The sequence below is a fragment of the Candoia aspera genome, chromosome 1, assembly GCF_035149785.1.
Source record: "Candoia aspera isolate rCanAsp1 chromosome 1, rCanAsp1.hap2, whole genome shotgun sequence".
NCBI lineage: Eukaryota > Metazoa > Chordata > Lepidosauria > Squamata > Boidae > Candoia > Candoia aspera.
In genome coordinates, this window is record NC_086153.1 from 174,615,329 (window position 1) to 174,638,515 (window position 23,187).

The 23,187-nt window shown below is 38.5% G+C and overlaps 1 protein-coding gene across 1 annotated transcript in view; it reads right to left on the reverse strand.

Annotated features, from left to right (window-relative positions):
• Positions 1 to 23,187, reverse strand: part of PARD3B (par-3 family cell polarity regulator beta) — a 569,932-nt gene that overhangs the window by 159,085 nt on the left and 387,660 nt on the right. The window contains exon 19 of the mRNA XM_063317964.1: positions 10,536 to 10,646. Within this exon, the coding sequence (XP_063174034.1) occupies positions 10,536 to 10,646 (111 nt within the window). The remainder of the gene's footprint in view (positions 1 to 10,535; positions 10,647 to 23,187) is intronic.

The following is a 23,187-nucleotide window of genomic DNA, read 5'->3' on the forward strand; positions in this document are numbered from 1 at the left end:
TGGTAGTTTTACAAATGATGGAACTTATGTATTTAGCTGGAATAAGGAACTTGGATAAGTGGTTTTGGTAAGTATGGCAGCAGCATTATAACAGAGAGAATGAGAATTACTGCCAATCAATTTGATGCGTATAACCTATCCTTTTGGTCACTATTACAGCTTTCTCTTTGGGAACCAGACACCTGACATGGTTATGTAGTCAGCATAAAACAGAACTACGACCTTGACTTGACAGCCCATCTAGCACCCCCCACCTAAACTGCATATATCATAACTATCCTGCTATGATCTAATAAGTATCTAAAAGTAATTAACTGGATTAAAAAATGCCAGTGTCTCAATCAAATATGTATTCTTATCAGAGTTCTGAGACAGGAGTAAATTGGGGCATTTAAAAAACTGGGACCTCATCCAAGCTGTGATCTGATCAGGGTTCAATGGTTATAATAAATTGGAACTATTAAAACTGGGATCTCATCCAACACTTTATTTTGTCTAAACCACAGTATCGAGTGCTGCTAAGTCAGGAATATTTAGTGAACAGAAGGAATTAACTCTTCCCAGATATGAAGCAAAATATATAGGAGTGCAAGATAGAGAACATCATTCTGAAGGTAATATTAGGAATTAAATAATGAAAGTATTTCACTCTCATAATAATATAGGATTATTTGTAGTGATTCAGCCATGCAGTAGTTCTGGCTTACCCAGGTCATAAGCACATGCAATTTTAGATTATGGCCTTGATGTTCTCAATCTAGAGAATAAAGGCACAGGCCTTCTTGAAGTATGTTGCTTCTGTTTTTAAATGATGTAATTTTCTTTGAAAATTAAACAAGCATCTGTTTCTGCTCTACCTACCTACCTACCTACCTACCTATCACCAGTGACCAGTGAAGTATATAGCTAGAACAATATAAAACAGCACATAAAAGCAGGTTCAAATACAGTAAGAGCAATGCAAGTACCATATAGACCTGCCAGTTAAAATTTACAAGTATAAGAAGAAAACAACAGAGAAGGAAACAAGAGAAAACAAAACAAAATAGATAAAATAAAAATAAAATTAGGATAAAAGGTCTTCCTAGAGACATAATTCCAAGTTTACAACATTTTGAGTCCTCTTACAGCAATAGCTGCTAATAAAAACTTGGCAAGGACAGTGAAGAAATACTTGCACTAAGTTCTTGGGTTCATTCTGACCGCAGGGGCAAGTTATCTCATTAAATGGGATTTTATGAAACCTCCCATCCAAGACTGCTGAGGGTAGAATATTAAAGAGGGCAAAAAAGAAGGTGCTGAGCAAACCAGACTGAACAGATAGTTTGCAGGTCTAAAAGGTTCCCAGGAACGAACCCACTCTAGTAGACTGTCTCATGCTATAATCTAAAAGGTGATCTGCACTAATATTAATTTTCAGAACCACATCTTTTTTGTGGGAGGGGAAGAATATAATAAAGCAATGTAAACATTAGCAGAATAAAATTAGATTTCTGAGTCACTCCTTTTCTTTTTAAGATGAATCTGAATTTAGCTTGTGCTGAGTATCCACAGCTGCAATATTAAAGTTCATTTTCTCAAATATCAAAAAGATACATATTTATTTAAAGTGTATTAGCATGCAGCAATGCTCAGGGTTGAAAAGACAATGCAGAATATCTCCAAGGCTTCATGGAATTCAAGGAAACTACAAACTTAAAATAATTTATTAGACCCCAAGACTAAGATTCACTCCCTCAAATATACAGCTGCAGAAAACAAGGACTAGATTTATATTTTACTTTTTTATTTCCTGCATGTAAAACTAGTCTCCCTAAGACAAGAGCATGTTAATTAATACAGTGAGCTCTTTGCTTTTCATAAATGAACCAACTTGGCATAGAGTACTTCTATATAATCACAGTTCATATTCTCTATATACTCTTTATTCAAAATATCCCTGCCTCTACAGTGTGTGTATGAGATGTTGAACTCTCCTGAACACTAGTCTCAATAGGGTATTTAACTAAAATATGGAAACAACTTGCAAAGACAGCTGTCCTTTAACTGATAATAATCTTACATATAGTACAAAAGAGAGTAAGTTGTAATAAAGAATAACCCACCTTGTTTCATATTCTTCAAAAGCAAGAATATGAAAAAAACAAAACAAAACACACAAACTACCTTAAAGTAGGAGGATACTTTTCATTTCAGAGAAAGGAATTCTGTTTTTCTTATTTTGAACATTATATAACAGTTTTACTTTTAAGACAGATTATTTTAATTAGAAGTATTAGAACAAATTCTTAAAGATAGAATTAATCTTTAATTAATCTAAGTAGTAATTAATTAATCTAAGTAGTTTTTAAAGCAGGGCGAAAACAGGAACTGAGTCAGATGATCTAACAATTTAGGAAGCTTAGGAAGTTGGACTATCACCACTCTCTGTTGAATTAAGGGCCGAATTTAAACAAAAGGAAGAAATCCCAAATGACCCATCCCAAAAGGAAGAGTAGACTGAAAAAAAAAAAGAGAATAATCCTATGTAATGCCTACCTTCCCTCCCTTGTCAACCTAGAGTTGCCAACTTCAGGTGAAACTGATTCAGGAGAAATTTCCCACCCCAATCAGTTTGTGCAGGAGTTACACTTGGGTGTATATGTAAATGGATTTGCCAGAAGCCACTCCAAAAAAGACCAGGATCAGGACCAAACAACAACAACACAAACCACCCATAAAGTATCAGTAACTGCTAATTAAAAATAAATTGCCTGTAAAATAAGGAATTTGACTGATAACATTGATCTTTATTTGCATGTATACCAATCTTTTCTCTCTCACTTAAACCATTCTCACATGCAGAAATGTAATACACACAAAGACTCCCAGCAGTAATATTAAAAAGGAAAAGGAGGTGAAAGAGAAGATGGGAATGGGGTGACAGAAAAAGGGTGGAATAAAAGAAGATGGCAATCAAGGGAAGCAAGGCAGGCAGGCAGACAGGAGTGTCAAATATTACAAAAAAGGTTAAACTCAGCAGGAAAGCAAGTGTTTCCCAAAAAACAGCTTATCTTTAGAGGCACTGACTTTTCCACAAGACTCTTGGCCCTCACTTGTACCTTCTTTGGTTTTCAACAGTGTTTGGATTTTTATCAGCAAATATAAAATGAATCCCTAATGCCTGCCCCCCAAATTCAGAGAAAATTATTTGAGACCCTACCATGCTTTTCTCCCTCTCCTAGCAGTCCTTATAAATGTAAAGTCAAAAGCTTATAGATGGATTTAGCTGAAAAGAAGCTAAAAGGACCAAACAAAATGGTGGCATTCAGATATTAATTTAATATTCAACGGCATTCAGATACAGGTGAATACTATAGAAAGCTCAAAATGGAGCAAGATTTCATTTCCCACTTAAACCCTTATTTCAGTTAATCCCAGGTTATGAGCTTATTCCTAATAGACATAGGTTTGCCATTGAGGCTAGCCGTGCACGAGATATTCGTGGATAATGCAGACACTCAGGCAAGCTTCTTCCCTCAATCGGCTGGCATTTGTGCCATCTGGCTGATTGGAGGTGTCCCCTCTTTTTTCTTTTTAACAAAAGGAAATTCCCCAAACCTCACCCCACCCTAAAATAACAGGTGGACTGTATTTCAAACAGGGATGGAGACACAACACAAACAAGAGAGGAAGAATTAGCTCCGCTTTATACTAAACTATTCCTGAGCATCTGTAAGAGATACAGCCCAGATGGAAGCAGCAGACACTGTGGCACAAGTGCCACCTGCCCATGATTGGAAGCCAGAATGTAGAGTTAAGCATGACACACATAATTCGAAAAGTCATCTTCCTCCTACTCAGTCTGAGCTGTAAATCCATAAACCCTCTCACGGCTGGAGCAGGTTCAGCAACGTTCTAAATCTAACCTCGATATGGTTTAGCATGTCATGCAAATGTCTCTCATAAGACTGAACACCCCATCATCAAAGTTCAATATTGTATGTATATTTGCAGCTGTAGGTTTTAGCAAAATTCGTATAAAATTACAACAACCCATATCAGTTAAATACATCCCCTCTAATATTAACAGCACTATTTGTCAACATCTGCTTTCGTATCTTCCTTGTGGCCATTGCAAACAATGTAACTTATTTAGTTACTTGTTCATCAACATCAGTCAACAGAAAGTAGATTTTTTCTTCTAAACTAGAATGATTCAGTTCGATTAACAAAAGCATGATGAATCTAGCTCTAGGTTCCTGATATAATTTGCAAAATAGTAAGTAATGGTTCAAATCTTCCACCTGTGAATTATTACAAATGCATAATCAGTGTGTAGTTGGTAATCCTTTATATCTTCCATCCAGACAGGCTATTGGCATTGTTTGAAAATGAAGTTCTGTGAAAGCTTGTCTCAGGGAATGGGATGTAAGAGATCGTAAATCATATGACATTCCTTGTCCATCTTTAAAAGATCAATACCACTTGGCCAACTTAAGCTTACATACCTGCTCTCTATCTTGTCTAAAATCTTTAAAAAATAGTCTCTCAATAGTGTATGATAATTTATGTCATTCAACAGTTCCTGATCTAGCGATTATTGTGAAAATAGTTTTAGACACAAATTCATCCATCTATTACTGTTAAACTGTTCATGGAGGCATTGTTTTGCCAAATAAGTAATGGGCATGAGGACTAGTCTCCTATAATATAAGATTATTACTTTCTTTGCCCTTATATTAATTGATGGGAGGCCCACTTCTAATCTCAACATTGCTGCTGGTATACATGGGGGTAAGGCTAAGATTAATCTTACAAATTTATTTTGGACCACCTCTAATTCTTCTAGTTTACTGAAAACCCAATTGGGGGCCCCATATATCAACTGTGTGATGGTTCTCCCCTGGAAGATCTTAAGCGCAGGCTATACCAACCATCCCCCTTTTGAGTAAAAGAAGAAACACAGCACTTGATTTCAACATATATTCCCCTGCAGGAGACCACTGTAATCTTTCATTCAGCAAATGGAAGAGCTCCATAGTAAATCTGTGGGCTCAGATCTGATTTTGAGCACTCTGATCCTGAAATCAAGCACAGTGTTTGTAAAACAGGGCTCCACATTTTAAGAATTCTAATTTCAAGAAAGGCATCCTGATTTCTTTCTTTTTAAATATTAAATATTTAATTTTGATGAGGGGGTGTTCAGTTGAAGCCATAAAAGACAGAAGTACTGCCTAATACGTGACCATAATAAGAAAAATTAGTACTGCCTATCCATCAAGGTTGTCTGTTAATGCCAGTGCTATCTCTGGATGGGGAGGCACTGCCCATGAAGGAGCAGATCCGTGACTGGAGGGTTCTTCTGGACTCACGGCCCCTACTAGGGCAGCAAGGGGCAGCTGTGCCTAGGGGTCCTTTGTACAGCTTTGTCTTCTGTGCCAGTTGTGGTTTTACTCAGTGCAAGGGGACCTGGCAACAATAACTCACACTCTCACTACCACCTGTTTAGATTACTGCAATGCTGCTACATGGGTCTGCTTTCAAAGAACATTCAGAAGCTACAGTTAGTCCAGAATACTCACTGGCACCTATTGTTGGTCATATCACATTTGTGTCTCAGGCCTTGCACTGCCTTCTTAGTATAGATTAAAGGCTGGTTTTGACCTATAAAGCCCTTTAAAGTTATTCCCAGAAACACTTATTTCAACTGGAATCAGCCCAACTTACACAGTCATATTGGAAGGAGCAGTTTATAGTTCCCGGGAAGTAAATGGGGGTTGAAGCCAAAGGTTGCTGTTTTTCAGTAGCTGCTTTGCCCTTTGGAATAGTCTTCCAGTGGAAATCAGACTGGGCCTCTCTTTGATTGCATCTAGGAAAATTTTAAAAACTGAGCTCTTTGTGAAGCATTCACATTCTAGAATGAGCCATCCCTGTAATATAATGATTCAGCATGATTGTGTATGTGTTGTTCCATTATGTTTGATTATGTCATGGTTTATTGAGTAGGGATTTGTAATTAGTTTACTGTGAATATTTTAATTATTTTTTAATATACCTTGTAAACCACTGAGAATTGGACTTAATTGTAGTGGGACATAAATGTAGTAAATAAACAAATAAATAATCTGGTCCATGGAGGCACACTCTTACCCAGATATACAGTATCTCTAGACTATACTGAGGTCTAGAATGGAACAAGACACCAATAGCACCAAGCAGGAAAAACACAATGGAGATAATTTTCTCTTTATTACCATCCTGACAACAGCTATTAAAATTGGTGGTGTTGCTGATAGCACTTGAGGGAGAGAGGAGACAATCTGAACTCTAGTCCAAGCGACAACTACTGAACATACTTACATAAGTTGTATATGCAAAATGACTTTTTGGTGTACAATGCTATACCAGTGGAAATGTGAATATCTAAAGAACATGTAAGAACTCACATACATACAGTTTGATGAACGAATGGACAACAAATTTAGCAAGGCCACTCTTATTCTGGGGCATATTTATTCTTCAGGAAGATTTACAGCTATTGATATTTAGTTGACTGGACTAAAGACTGGCTACTAAGTACTAAGGACTTCCCACCGAAAGTTGTGAAGACATTGCTTAGTTTGTTAGCCATTCCATGAAAAGATGATGTTTCTTTCATTACAATTTTGCTAACATGCTTAAGGAGCTCAGTGCAAAGATTCACATCTCAGGACTTTGTGAGAGACCTTCTTCTGGGGCCATTTATCATGGAACTCTTTCTGCCCTTGAATCCAAGTTGAATCCCAGCACAGCCTTCCTGACTGTGCTTGAGAGGTGGAGGAACTTCTTTGGTTGGAATGGAAGAGCACTTCCCCAAGAGGCCCTTCAGTTTCTCTTCTTTTCTTGCCATGCAAGACAGCAACCAGGGCAGTACGATCACAAACAAAATGTAGTCCCTCTCCTCAGATACATGGTGTGGAGAAAAGGAAGAAGACAAGCTGGCTTTTAAAGCTGGACTAACCCCTCAGTTGTTATTAAGGGTTGGATCAAGATAATCCCCATTCTTTAACTTTGATAGTGAGCCACAAGAACTGTCACCTGACTGGTGGGGCCTGACTGGGAGAGTCTGCTTCCTGCTACCCAATGAGTGGCACCTCTTTCAGGTTGCTCTCTGCCAGTGAAGAGTCACTGCTCTTTGGATAAGGATTTTTTTTTTTTCATAACTTTCTTTCAGGAAAATGGCTGGGACTCAGGTCAAAGTGCCAAGACAAGGAAAAATCTTATTTTTCTACCTCTCCACCAGTACAACAATAGGAACAGCATCAAACTATCATGTGAGCAGACATGGAAAATTCATAGTAGATGGCTAAGAAACTTTTACCAATGTCAGTAATTAGGAAAGCAATTAAAATCTTTAAAACTGAGGTGAGTGGCTCAGGCTCACAATATCTTTTTCCTGCTATCTCCAGGTGCTGCAATTGTTAAGATTTACAATAAATTAATCTCTCTTCTAATGAGGAATGTGCAACTGAGTGTGCAGAGCCTACGTTCTTGTAAATCATTTCTGAAGCTTGGTCTGTTCGGCAGGTAAGACAAAGTATGCAGCTAGTGAAGTCACAGTGGCAGCAAGATCTATAGCATCAGTTCACTGCATGGTGGTGGCTGCCAATACATGCATTGAAATCTTAGGCCTGAACTACATTATACATTATAGGATTAGTGAATCTTGGGGCAGAGTTATAAAACTCATCTTTACTGTCTGCGTAAGCCCTCGTTATGTTAACAGAGTAACACCAGAAAGCATTCAATTTTTACTCATCTGGATAACTTAGATCATATCTTACAGGTAGATGGGCTTTTTTTATAATAGCATGTCACAGGAAAGCTAGCTTTCATTTTTATTGTTGATAAAATCAGCTGCTGTGTTTTCAAGAACTGGGCAATACATTATTTGTTTTTTGCCAGTATCACTCACCACATTCAGCTCTTGAGCTACTTCCCACATGCATGTTCATAGTTCGGTAACTGAAGCATCATGTCGTGATTTGTGTCTGCAGATGAACTATCTCAGCCATGCTAAAGACACATGTTCCACAGCATCATCTTCTTTAGACTCTTGTAGCCATTCTGGAGCGAGCCCTCAAGAGCTGAACACCGAGTGATGAGAAACCAGGTGGGGCACACACAAAGTATCAGAAACCCAGCTGGTGTTCAGGAGAATTGCTTCACAGATTGCCAGGTGTGAGGCCTTGTTTGTGAAGTTGGGCTGCAGAGATCAGAACGGACTGTTGCTGGTGTACCAGCTTCCCTGCTTCACACCAGCCTACCCACTGGAGCTGCTAAAATTTGGCCAGGTTGGTAATGGAGTTCCCCAGACTTATGGTTCTAAGGACCTAACCCAAGACATCTCTGGCCTGACTTACAGTGGAGGCCACCCATTAGACATGGGGTGTTTTCTGTTTGTTTGTTTGTTTTTTTAATCACAGGGTAGTCGAGACATTATCTAAAGTTGGGGAATGTTACCTGCATGTTTACACTGGAAAATTACAAAAAGAAAAAAGGAAGTTATTTAAAAAGGTATAACTGAAACACATGTACGTACATGTGCATACACGCACGCATGCACACCCATCCGCACGCAAACATCTACTTTAAGAATAAAAAGGATCAATGTGGATGACAGTTTTCTATGGATCAACTCACTCCTCCCCCCATTCAGACTGAAGATGCATTTTAAACACAAAAGTACCATATGTGCAGGCAATCTGATACAGCTTTTGTAAACAAGGAATAGGTGGCCTTATGCCCTCCAGAGATTTGGACTTCTAGCCAGCATGGCCAATAGCAAAGTGTTGTAAAATTAGTCGTTCAAAACATCTGGAGGCGCCAGGCAGCCTATCCCTGCTGGAAGCCATGGGGGTTAATTTATGGTATGCGTGGCTAAAGCAGGAGGGCTTTAAGAATCATCTGAATGGGAAACTAGGTGGTCTACCGGTGTATTCATGACTGATCAGGTCTGCATTTCTGCTGCCCTTCACGAGCAGTCATCTTACTCAATAAAATAGCAGTAAAACAGTGGAGCTATATTTATATTAGCAGCTGCAGTTAAAGGGTACAGTGCATTGGAACTTACTTGTGACATGCTTGCTAAAACAGAAGCCTTCTTCAGGCAATATTGACCAGCATTGTATTCAGAAAGATGACACATCAATATGTTATATAAAAATGACAGAGAAAACAGAAATTGTCTTCTCTATATGGTATAATTTAAGCCTTCCTTTGGGATTCATGTTATATATATTTTCTGTAAAGGAGAAATAAAAGATACAAAACTATCCAGGGGAAAAATTGTATTTCTTTTCTTGTTAATTGTAGAATAAAAATCAAATATGTAAGTTAAAAATATCATATGGGTTCATCAGCTTCTAAGCACACCTGCTGTTCCCCATTTCAGTCTCAAACGATTCCAGGTCAAAAGGTGAATAATTATTAGACAAGATAAACCAGAATTATAAAGGCATGGAACCAAGTGTTTTTAATAGGTTCTTACCAATTAACTGTCACTCCAGGGAATATATTCTATTTTGAAAGAGAATTTACCACAAGAAATATTAACAACAATTGCTTCACGTCTGTCCAATTGGAACATTAACCCTAGAAACAGACGGGATCATTCCCAGAAGTCTGCCAACATTTTAACAAATGGCAGTGGCCCTTTAACAGATGGAGTGCATGCGTTGTAGCTTGCCAGGATCCCAGCAATGAGCATGAGCTTCTGCAGAAGTGAAAGACATGTACCTTACAGTTGCCAGTGACAGAGATTTCAGCGTCATCAATGCAAGCTCTGGCTAAGCATATAGATAGACCACCATTTTTGCCATGGAAGATACTGGAGATGGAGTTTTGGTATGAGAACAATTATTGTCATGGTTGGATATCCTTAGCTGATTTCATCACTTGAATAATGTCATGAATATTTTTATATGGATAAACATTTTATAAATAATAAGAAACAACAAAATGCTGAATTTAACAAGTGACATCAGGCTTTTTGTGTTTCCAACTAAACCAAGTGCAGGGCACAAGCAGTGCATGATAGACAAGAAATCAGTGGAAATGTGGCCTGCATCATAGCCACAGGGACTCATATTATTTCATTTCTTCACATATTTATTAGCAAAAACATTTTAGGAAAAATATAGAATATGCAATCACTGCATATTATTCCTACATATTATTTTTGGATATAGGTTTTCTCAGTATATGATTCTGTATGCAACATACACTATAATCTGGTATTTATGTCTTTTTCTACATGAATTTTCCAATATAATCTTAAGTAAAACAATTTTCTCTATATTTATTGGTTAAAAATGAATAGCTCTCATGCACATTTTTTAATTCAACTTACCCACTATGCTCTGACAGCTTGTACACATAGCTGCTGTTTTGAAATAACATTTCCATCAAGAACGATGGACATTCTTGAGTATTTTCCCCAGCCTTTGCTGGCCAGCACTCAGCCTTCCTGTCCACCAAACACCAGAAAAGTTATACATACCCACTCAACTTACCTTTCCCGTTCCTCCTTCATCTTTTCTAGGTCATCTTTTTTGAGTGTACCATGCTTGGAGTTCCCCTTCTGATCACTTTTTACACCTTTATCCTCTTTTTTCTTGCCAAATCTGATTTAAAAATGAGACAAGTTCATATTAAAATAAGCCAGAAATACTATGAAAGTGTTCAGAGCCCCTGACTGGTTTAAACAAGTATAGTGTACTATTGTTTGCTTTGGCTGCATCTTCAATAAAGCTGACTCAAGGAACTCAATTTTTTTAAGAATATGAATTAACTTATTTTCCATAAATTTCATCTCAGTTTCTCCAAGATACCACAGGTAATAAATAATAGAAATTTTGCAAAATGCAAACTGAATGGGATTTTAAATGCTAAACGGTTAATAGAATGCATTGGAAAGGAGCTGAGGATTCTGCACTCACTGCAGTCAATTGGTAGGTAAGCACCCTTGACAGCATTCAAGTCAGTGCAGCAAATTATCACACTGAAGTCTTGTCTTCCCTGTGAACTCCCTCCCCCAAATCAATGCAGCTCACAAACTCTGCATGACAGATCAGGATCACTATTACTCACAGACTTTATGGTGCACACCTTACCTTTAAAATAACGATAAAGCATAATTAATACCAAAACAAATTGTACTATAATGAAAAGACCAAACAACTGTAATTTAGGGAAACCACTTCACACAAAGCCTGGATTCTTTTTCATGAACGAACAACTGTTGTTAAAGGCCTTGCAAATACTGTTTTTAAGTACACAATATATAAGTCCCAATGACAAGAACTATTAAATAGAATGGAAAATAACTATACTTCTTTAATATTGGAATTACTTGCTGCAGTTGGAATGGTATATGGAAAACTTTCCATTCTTAATGAGATGAATGCATTATGATACCTTTACTGTCTCAAAATGTTTTGAAAATGTAAAGAAATATTATATTTCTCTAATACAGAATTGAAAATGAAGGGAAAATACAAATTGTTATGTACTGTATTAATATGCATTAAAGGCTGCAGAATTATAAACTGCTTAGTCAGCATTTAGGAAAACAAATACAGTGAATAAAGGAAAAAAAAATACATTAAAAATCTGAAACTGTTAATAATGTGAAGGAGCCATGGTTTCTAAGCCATGACTATTGATAAGAATTTTGCAACCTTCTTAGAACTGATCACGTAGAAGGAGAGCAGTTATTTCATAATCGCAGGAGCAATTAAAATGATAGACAATTGGGGGCATGAGTTTCTATTACTGTTTGGTATAGGTAAAGGTAAAGGTTTCCCTTGACGTAAAGTCCAGTCGTGTCCGACTCTAGGGGGCGGTGCTCATCTCCGTTTCTAAGCCTTGGAGCCGGCGTTGTCATAGACACTTCCGGGTCATGTGGCCAGCATGACGACTCGGAACGCCGTTACCTTCCCGCCGAAGCGGTACCTATTGATCTACTCACATTTGCATGTTTTCGAACTGCTAGGTGAGCAGGAGCTGGGATTAACAACGGGAGCTCACCCCGCCGCGCGGTTTCGAACCGCCGACCTTCCGATCGACAGCTCAGCGGTTTAACCCGCAGCGCCACCACGTCCCTTGTTTGGTATAGAATGGCCCTTTTAATAACACATGTAATGCAGATTCAACAGCTCTCTATACATGTTAGCACATGCAAGTATGGCTTTTGTACATAAGGGTAGTACATCTGCCAGGTGTTGTCCCAATGGGCAGTGCCCCAGTTCGTTCCAGAGTAAGGAGTCTCCTGCAAGGAACATGGTATGGAGGAAAATCTAGAGACAGTCCAAGGAGGGGGGCAATTATGCTGTAGAAAAGATGGGAAACCCTGGTTCTGTGTCAATTTCCCAAAAGATGGAAAACCCTGGCTTCCAAATCCTCTGCTTCTGTTCAGGTACAGAAGTGATGTTTGTTTGAAATGCAAACTTTCCCAAAACATGCTGTGAAAAAGACATAAGAAATCATTGTTGATCCCACATTTACAAAAATGTTAGAATTTCCATGGCTAAAGGCCATTTTCCTCTTACGGTAATCTATACCTCTCTTGATATATAAAACAGTATTAACAAATCTTTTCACTAGGCAAGAAGAATCCATAAAAGCAAAGTCAAATCCAGCTAAGAAAATATGAACCGTAAGTACCTTTTAGCAAAAAGTACTCTTTAAAATGAAACAATCCAATAAAATTGGATGACAATAATGAAAAACAGCTATCTCAGTAATAGGCTGCCATCATTAAAATCAGCCAATTAAAGAAATTTCATGCCACTTCAGACAGCAGCAGTATGATACTTTTAATGCAACGAATTATTTTGAAGTAAGGATGGGGCCATATGCATGATCCGGGGGAACGAGTTCTACAGTTACATACATGCAACCACCATTAAGAAGGCCCTGTCTCTTGTGCTGGCCAACTTTATTGATGGCTATCGGATCTGGGCTGCAAATAGAAAGAATATCTTTCCAAAATGTGATGGCAGCAAAACGTTAGCCTAGATGTTTCCATCTAATGATTATCTAGAGTTTTGTATCCCAGAAGTGGCAGACCTATGACCAAAGCTGCTTTAAAGGCATGGGCAAAGGCAGTGAAATCCCTAAGTAACTTAGCTGAAAGTCAGTTATTTCCAAGCAATAAACACTGACGGAAACATATGCAGTAAACTCAGCTTTGAAAGAAAACAACCTTTTATAGAAATAATATTTTTAATAGAGCTATGCAAATTATGTGGAGGGGAGCTTTGATTGTGGCAACACCCTGAGTGAAGCATATATCCCTGAAGGGCCAAGCCAGTGATGTCTCCTCAAAGGTTTAGTGTGATTGCTTTGAGGGCTTTACCAGGTCATCAGTGCACATCTGTAAAGGCACGGAAGATCCTTCCCCAGATGACCTGGAAGGAGTTTAAAATGACTGTACACAATCTTCAAGAGGATGTTGCTGCCCTGACACTGAGCAGTAACAGTCCTGAGTTATTTCTTAAGCCCAAATTTTTAGTAATCATTATTTGCATAATTTGGATGCTATACTATTTTCTTAATGAACTCACCATTTATCTCTAATGCTACCTCATTAATAAAAATATTACTCTTTCTAGTTTTTGTAAAATTAGCATTTGCAAAAAATGCAAACCATTATCTCTCTTGATTCAAATGCTACCTGGTGCTAACAGACCTTTATAGAAGGTATTCAGTAAGTACATTTCATACATCCACATAGACACCGAAATATATTTACTGAATACTATATATACAGTATATACAGTATATGCATACATACATATATATATGAGAATAGTGTGTGTGTGTGTGTGTGTGTATGAATGAATAATATTCAGGACATTCTTCAGTTCCTTTGGGTCTCTAGAAAATACTTTTTTTATTCATTAAGCATCTCTCCATGGCCTCTAGCATGTTGGATGAATTATATTTTTCTGAAATGTTGGCAATTTTTCAGTGACCAAAGTTGAAATCCTGATTTTCATTTCAATATTATATAGCTCAAAATACTACTGAATTCAAACAATGAGTCTACAGCAATATAGTACAAAGTGAGTCTCTAAAAGGAAACAACACAATACTGCTTGGAGGCCCCACAAGTTAATTGCCAACTAAAAATATCTTGCTTTGTGTAAATTCAGCATTTGTATAAGGTTAACTTTATGCACACAGGATATGTACATGTTTTTGTGTGTATGAGGTGATATGTACAGACGGAGGAATTTCAATCTTTTTGGTTCAGTACGTGCACTTGGCATTTTAAGAAAACATTATAGGTGCTTTCACAAAATGGCAGGGGTTATGGGTATGGATTATCCCTTCACATAAAGGTAGTCATTGGATCACACAAAGCACCCGTTTATCAGAATGCTACTGCCACTATCTCTAGACCCCCTCTTTCTGAATTCTTTTAAGTATTCTTGCTCATCTTTGTTATTTTCTGGTAAAAATATAAAAGTTGAATGTGCTGGGAATGGGGCACGTATAAATTGTGTGCAGTAAAAAAAAAAAAAAAAAGAAGCAACAGGGTCAACAATGAATAGGTGCTGAATGAATGTGGAAGTGAGTGATCAGTACAAAGTACAAATATTTGAAGAAAGACTAAATGGATCAAGAAGAAGGAAAAATCCAGTTTGGTGTGGTAGTTAAGGCACCAGGCTAGAAACTGGGAGACCGTGAAATGTATATGCTAGAAAGCCGGTTTCTTCTTATTGTATACTGTAGTATTTTCACTGTCACAGATTTTTTTAAAAAAAGATGTATAGGCTCCATTACATATTATGAAACAATTGCTACTTTCTTTACTAGCAGGAGAGAAGAAAAATTTTTATGGTCTTAAGACATGTAATTCTGTTTGGGAATTCATGACTGATTTTGCTGAGGCAAAAAATGGTATACCATTTTCCATACTCATCACCAAGCGCACTGCTGGTTAGCCAAAAGTAATGAGGGAAAAGGAGTTGGAAATAATCAACATCTGAAAACAAACAGAATGCTTCAGCATCAGCAAAAGTTTCACTGAATAAAAAATACTTTTTTTCTGCCTTCTCTCTAGGGACTTCAGAGAGAAGGACTAAACATTGTCCTGTAGAGAAATCTCTGTTTCTTTGAATTTTTAGCAGGCAGAAATATCAAAAAGAGTTGGGTATTTGAGATCATCAATTATTCTATCGCATAATAACTTTACAAGTATAATCAGAGAGTGTAAAATGGCCCTCCAGCTAATTCTGGAAAGATCTGAATCTAATAGCAGCCCAGAAGAGAGCTTTCTTGTCTAATACATACATATTAAATGGATAACTCATTGCTTTTAGAGAAGCTGCATTCTGACCACACCATACTTTATTGTTTCTGCTCTCCTTCCCCACAGTTTCATTGAAGCAGACCTGACATTTAATATTTGATTTTGCACGTGCTGAAGTTTTTACAAAGTAATACTGCCCCCATCTTTCTACGGTTATAGGAATAATGCAGAACATGGAGCAAAACAGAAAGAAATTAAAGGTGCCTATCTCCACTTTTTAGACCTGAATGATGTCTTTTTTTTCCCATAGGAAAAAATTATAAAAAACCAAACAAAATTTCATTGTACTACCTGGCAATGAGAACAAGTAGATACTGCAACAAGAAGAGTGCTGCTGGTTAGTGATGTATTATTATTGTCCAAAAATTGGTAAACTGAAATAAAATTATGTACTAATGAGCTGTAAGTAAATCCAGATGAAAATAGCTCTCTCTGCTATTTTTGGATTCATACCAAAGCTGTGTTAAGTTGCACAGTACACCTGCTGTACCAAATATACAGCCTTTTTGTAGCCTTGGCTGGATTTTTAAAAAAAAAACATTTTTGCCTTTTACAAAACCTTTAGAAAGCTCTTCCTGCTGGTTTTATATCAAAGCTGATACCTGTATGATATCTGGGTTCCAAACCCATTCAGGTGTCAAAGCTGATGCCTATTATCCTGTGGCAGCAAACATGATAAGAGTCCTCTAGGGACATGCTCATCTTTAAGGTGCAACAGGACTCACTGAGCAAGGAAAAATATCAACAAACTATGGAAAAGCAGGCTTTAAAATGACAAAGCAACAGACTACTTGGAATTGCCAAAGTGAAGGAAGTTTTACTTCTATTTATTCATTCGACTGACATCCTGCCTTTCCTCCATGTGCTCAGGCACTATTATAGCCCTCCCTCCTCCAATTTTCCCCACAACAACCCTGTGTGCTTCCATGGGTCAAAGGTGGACTTTACTGGTCCCTTCATCTGCTAGATGAAGCTTCTCCTCCTCCGGAGGCCTTGGTTTTACTTGGCAATTTAGAAGCCCAGCACTTAAAATTATAAGAAAGGAATGTAAATGTTAGCAACATTTGATGTAAGAGAGATATAAGATGACAGAGTAACAGGAGATTTCCAAAAGGCTTGTTGAAAGAATACAGTGGAACTGATAATTCCTGCCTACTTTATAGCTTAAGAAATATCCTGGCTACAAAGTGAAAAAAATGTGCTCATCCAAAAATGCTAAAGAGGGGCACTTTTAGATGAGAGTGCAAGAAGTCCATTTGAAACAAAAAATAATACAGAAGCCGCATTCTCTAAGCAAGTTGTTGCAGTTATTTTTAAAAAACAACATTCTCATAATAATATAGATGCTTCCTGCTAAACAGTTATACTGTTAGACTGATAGCTCAGTTAGGAGAGAAAAGCCTCCTGTGATGAATGAAACTATTGGGTATTTAATATATTAGGCGTTTCAAAATGGTTTCTTCAGACTATATGAAAAGGAGACAGAAAATAAAATTAAGAGCATTCTGGCCTTCTGCCACTCTGCATAATATTGTTGTAGCATCAGCTGAAGTTTGCAGTAAGCTATGAAAGCAGTTACAGCTATGATCCATTAGTATGCAGCTTGCAATGGAATGGCAATATCCAAATGCACTGGGTATATTAGCTGTGCATACAAAAGCAGGAAGGGATTCTCTTTTCTGTGATTTCCCATCAAAAAAGCAGAAATAGGCGAGTCATCCCAATGGGAAAAATCTAAAGTACTACAGCCAAGGACAATTTGTGCAGTCACAATGGATTCCCCTTTCCTGATTTTACCTTTAGTGTAATAGATTACCTTTAATGCAAGTTTTTAAATTCACATCTGGCTGCAAGAACACCAATAAATTGTTCGTGCCCTGACAGCTTTGTTGCCATCTTACACAAACCATCTTGAATATGGTGTAGAAACAGAGGTGTAGAATTGTTCTGATCCACCTAGAGTTGTCTATGAACACAACAAACGCACAGAATCAAACTTGAACACTTTCATTTTTCCATTTCAAAAAACCATACCCCTCATTTAAAGACCAAATGTACAATAATCCTATCTGCTGTTATATGTTATCATCTTTTTTTCAGAGTTGATAACATGGAAGCAATACTTCTCTGCTGATGTCCCAGGCAGTGCTACGTGCTGATCGCTACTTGTCCCACTGGCACCATTTTTTCTTTGTTTCATTTTTAATTTTGAGGCAGGCTAAAAATGAACTTGCTGTTCTGCAAACCTACTTTGTTGCTCCCGTGATGAATTTCTTACATACAGGACTGAAAAGCGGTGACCATGGTAACATTTCATTTCTGTGCTGAAGAACTAGTTTCCACATCTCAAATGTGTTGATATTTACTTTGAGGATTAAAGAGCAGGGAGGTCTGCAAAGTCCCTAGACTTCTAATGCAGGGAAAACATCTGCTGGACAGAGTCCTAAGCAGATTGCTAGCTAAACTCAGCAACTGGGAATTCTTTCAGTTAATTAGGTCTTCCGTATCAGTAGATGTCACTGGAGCTAACTGAGGACGCAATGTTATTTGAAGCATTTTGTAAGAAAAGAGCATTAACTCTAAAGGTCAATAACAGGAGAAAAACAACAGAATTCATACTAAGACATTGTCATCTGTAGAAATGATCTGTGTTTCAAAACACTCAAAAAGTTATTTGTGAATTTCACAGACCAACCCCACTCCCCCAAACTTGGAGGGTGATGGTGAGGAGAGACCAAGATCTATAAAGAAACAAACAGAAACAGAGGGAATGCCAAAAAGAGAAAAAGAATGAGTAGTCCAACATTTGGCTCTGTTCCTCCAACTGCTGGTTTAAGCCACACTAATATATGCCAGATGACTCCCAAGAAGTGTGGCTCTTAGCAGAAAAAGGGTTTTCCATCTCTGCCTTAACGCAAATGCAACACTTTTGAGACATCTTCTATTCACCTGTATGATACTGTCAACAGAAGGGCTTCTTTTTTTTAATATTAATAGGTCTAATGCATAGGCAGAAGAGGTTGATTACAGTAGGAACCAGGAACCCAAAGCCTCAAATGTTTCACATCTGGCTCATCAATTTCTTACTCTTCACTTCAGTGCTGACTAAAGCTCTCTTCGGAACAATGAATGGAGAAAAACCCCATCTCTGATCAGCTGTTGTTTTGGAGACAAGAGCTTTTTCAAACCTAGCACTGAAAAGGACACCTTCCTCTATGCAAAAAAACATAAGAAAAGATGGTGTTGCCTTCCTCTCCATGAAGGAAGACTAGAGAGTCTTTTGTGGCAAAGGAGAAAGGAACCACTTGTTTCCCCCCCCCCCCATTTCTTTACCGAGAAAGCCAGTTCTTCCTTTCCCTTCTTCTAGATAAGGATTCCCCTCAGAAGGCAGAAGTTCAGAAATGGAGTAAAGCCACATTTCCTGACAACACGACAGAATGACAGTCAAGTCCTCGTGCTAATTTAGGTTCTATACTCTTGCATTTGGTTTTACAATCTTGCCTTAGGCTGCTAGAAAAACTGAAAAAGATTTCTACAGAATAAATTTGTATAGTTCTCTAGTTCAGAACGGCATGGAGAATTGTTCCTTTCCTCCCCTTCTCTCCTGAACATTGGTGAGCTGGAAAATACATCCAGCTGCACCACTTTCAGACTGTCTCTTGATGCTGTTTGTCATGTTCATCGTTTCAATGTTCTGTATACATCGTAACGTTTCGCATGTCACTGTTCTAACCCGTGTTTGCGGGTTGGAAATTTCCAGCCGTGCCGGGCTGTAATCTTCTTACTGCAACTGTGGAATGTATGTTTGGGTTAGTGACTCTGTTCAAGGTTACTTTCTCAGGCCGATGTGAGTAACGGTTGCTAACACCTGGGAGGGGGTGGTTGCTAGGAGGGAGGAAGGGCGGGGTTGGTTTTGAAGCGAGGGTTTTTAGTTTGTATTTGGCGCGCTTTTGCTCATTCTCAGCTTTCTTTGTATTTGCATACTATTCTTTCAATAAATCAGTTTTATTCACTAAACACTGGTGAGACTGACTTCGTTGGGATAAGGCAATCACTACACTGTTCAGTATTGGGCGGGGTGTCACTCTCAATTTGCAAAACCCCTTTTTTAGCTTTCCTCCCTCAGCAATGCCGTCCTCCTGAAATGACTCAGCAAAATATCTTTGCCTCTCACTCTCAGAATGTGTTATTTCTAAATAACTGCAGAACTCAGATACATTAAAAAAAACCCACAGTATTTTGAGCAGCCACACTTGTCGACCAGAAGGTTGCAAGTTTGGCGGTTCGAGACCCGAGTGCCGCATGACGGAGTGAGCTCCCACACTTGCCCCAGCTCTTGCCAACCTAGCAATTTGAAAGCATGCAAATGCCAGTAGATAAATAGGTACCACTTCGGCAGGAAGGTAACAGCGTTGCATGGCTGTCATGTTGGACACATGACCGCAGAAGTGTCTTTGGACAACGCTGGCTCTTTGGCCATGAAATGGAGATGAGCATCGCCTGCTAGTGTCGGACACAACTAAACGGGAACCTTTACCTTTACCTTTATGCTCTATTAGAATGAGGCTTCTGTTTTTCATTAATGTTTGCTAAGGCACTAGGTCTGGGTTCAGGAATTTCTGCCTAATCTGGTCTACTACACTGCTCCATCTGGTTAATAGAACTTAGTAAATCCCTGCTCTACAAACTTTGCTCCCTCTATCATCTCACTGGGAAGCATTTAGAAGTAGCATCTATTCAAGAATTCCCTGCTCCTCGCCTTTCCTTTTCACAAAGCTGCAGTGTGGGCAAAGGTAATCATTGAGGAATCAGTACTTAGGAGGCACTTCACTTGCTTCCCACCTACCCCTCTGAGAAGGGTGTGGAGTGAGCAGGCAGAACCTGCTTCTTGGAACTTGATACTTGAAGGCTGTCTCCACTGGGAGTGCTTTCAAATGTGTACTTTGCCCAAACCCATCTTTCCCAAAGGCAAACAATAGGCAAAGCAGCAATATAGTACAGGCCACCTGGCATTGTTAAGGAGCTCCTCCTTCATGGTCTCCCAAGTGGTTTATATAAAAGATATACGAGCAGGTGTGTGTTTGACTGCACACAAAAACAGAGATCCTCATGTATGGACTTTTATTGAAATGTACGATTTGGAGAAAGAAAGATCCACTGTGCACAAGAACAGGATCATGCAGTCATGGTCTCTGGCCAGCCCCCAGGATTTTGCTGCCTGAAAATAACATTGGGTCATCCATTCCATCTTCGACAACCAATCAGACTGACTGTGGAATTTCATTTCAATGCCGGTGATGGGATTGAATCCTCTACTACTACTACCCTTATTAGTTTAGGATAAACTACACAGTTTTATTCTACAGCATCTTACAGCCACTTTCCAGCCCCTCATATGGTATATATTTCAGATACCCATTTTAATCTGCATAAAAGGTGATGAAGCAACAACAACAGCAAAAACAATAAATCTTACTTCTGAAGTGTCCAGGAACTGCCCAGTTTTTTTAAACATTAAAAAAAGATAAAACAGTAACACTTATAACATGCAATAAATAGCACAGGAGAATTAGAAAGCACAAAAAAAATTCTGACACAGAACAAGCACTTGAAAGCAGACTGTAGACATTCTTGGCAGAAGTTGCTTATTTCTGCATGGAGCTGAAAAGGTATCAATGTGGGCATCAGATGGGCCTCTCTGGGGAGGATACAGAGGCTCATAACTGAGAAGGCCCTTTCTCTTGTAACCACTTATCTGATTTTACTTGGCAAGGACATACAGAAAGCCTAGGTAGGTAAAGGAGGAAATACTCCTGTGACACAACTACTATGGACCATAGCTATAACGTCTTAACACCACCAACTGAAAATCACCAATCAAGTAGCAATGGGACCATAGTAAGACAATGTCCAACTTTCAACAGTCAGACAGCCAATGAGACGGCCAAGAAAATCAACAAGATTTAATTATCCCTCTCTCTCTCTTGGCAAAGACCATCCTGCAAAGTTACCAACTCAGTTTCTATCTCGATGAGATGAGATGAGATGAGATAAGATAAGATAAACTTTTGTTGTCAATTCACTATGCACCAAAGTGTACATTAAAATGAAATTTCATTGCATTGGCTCAAGCAATCAAATAAGAATACCATAATTACTACAATATGTAATATATATTCTTTACCCATTCCTCTCCTCTAATCTTTATCCTAATAAATATCAGTCCTACACCCAGCATGTGTTCCCATGGAGTGAGACGGGATTATTAAGAGTTCAGGAGTCTAATAGCCCAGGGGACAAAACTGTTGCCTGATCTAGCTGTTCTACACTGGGTGCAGCGGAACCTTTTCCCAGAGGGCAGCAAGGAGAACAAGCCATAATGGGGGTGGAAGGGGTCACTAACAATATTTCGGGCTCTGGACAGACAGCGTGTATGCACTGTGTCCTGAATGAGAGGAAGTAAGATCCCAATTATCTTCTCTGCTGCCCTCACCACCCTCTGCACAGACTTCTTATCTGAGGCACTACAACCTCCAAACCAGACAGAAATACAGTTGGTCAATACACTCTCTACAGCGCCTCTATAGGAAGTAAGAAGGATGGGAGGTGGAAGATGTGCTTTCCTCGTCCGGCACAAAAAGTACAGACGCTGCTGTGCTCATTTTACCAAAGATGCAGTATTAAGAGACCAAGTCAGACTGTTCGTTATCTGCACCCCCAGATACCTGATGCTACTAACTGACTCCACAGCTAAGTCATTAATAAAGAGTGGTGTCTGGCTGGGCTGGTTCTTTCTAAAGTCACCAATAATCTCCTTGGTTTTTTCAACATTCAGAACCAGGCTATTTATATTACACCAACCCACCAAACCCATCCTGCCAAGTTATCAATTCAGTTGCTGTCTCCCTTAACTAAAGCTGAAACTCTGAACTGACAGAAACTTCACAGATATTTCACATGTTATAGCTAAAAGCAGTTATAACTGCAACTAACACTGAGCAGTTTTCTCTTTTACCTTCTTAGTTTAAATTTGATGCCTCTTTGTTCTACCCTTCCTATGGCTTAACAGAAACCTTTTTTGCATTCATTGCACCTGGTAGTAGGAGGCCACTCTCAATGACCAATTCAGCATTTCTGTCCTGGGAAACTCTACCTCCTGATGTATCTCCTATACTCAAAGCTTGAACTGAAGCTGGGCTGAAATGGATCTAGATAAACAACTTTATTCAAGAGTGCCAGGAATTATTTGCTTATATTTATTTATTTATTTAATTTTTATCCCGTGTGTATTATTTTTATAAATAACTCAAGGTGGCGAACATACCTCATATTCCTTCCTCCTCCTATTTTAGTCAGCAACATTAATGGTAGGACTATCCTCATACACAAGCATGCATAATGTCTCTTATTGGGTTAGGTAAGGTGGCCATGTGTCAAGCTGCACACAACTGGCAAGCCCAAGGAAGCAAGAACAAGATGGATTTCAGTAAGGGACAGTTAATGTAGTCTGGGGGTAAATACAGAATCTTGCAAACTGTAATAGGAATTTCACAACCTCATTTATAGTGAGTTAATTAATCTCGTGCTTTTTCCTAGATCTCTCATACCTTTCAGCTGACTGTCCCCCAACTTTTCCACAATCTCTCATATCATGTATAAACAGAAGAGGCATCTAACAGGATGTGCTCACTTGAGAGAATATTCAGTGAACTATAGCCTGTATAGAAAAGTTATATGCTGGGGCATGTGACTTAATGGGTGTGATTATATGGACTGAAACAGCCATTTGACAGCACATGGGCCACAGGATATCATACAAAAAACTACAGCTCATAGTTGTGTTT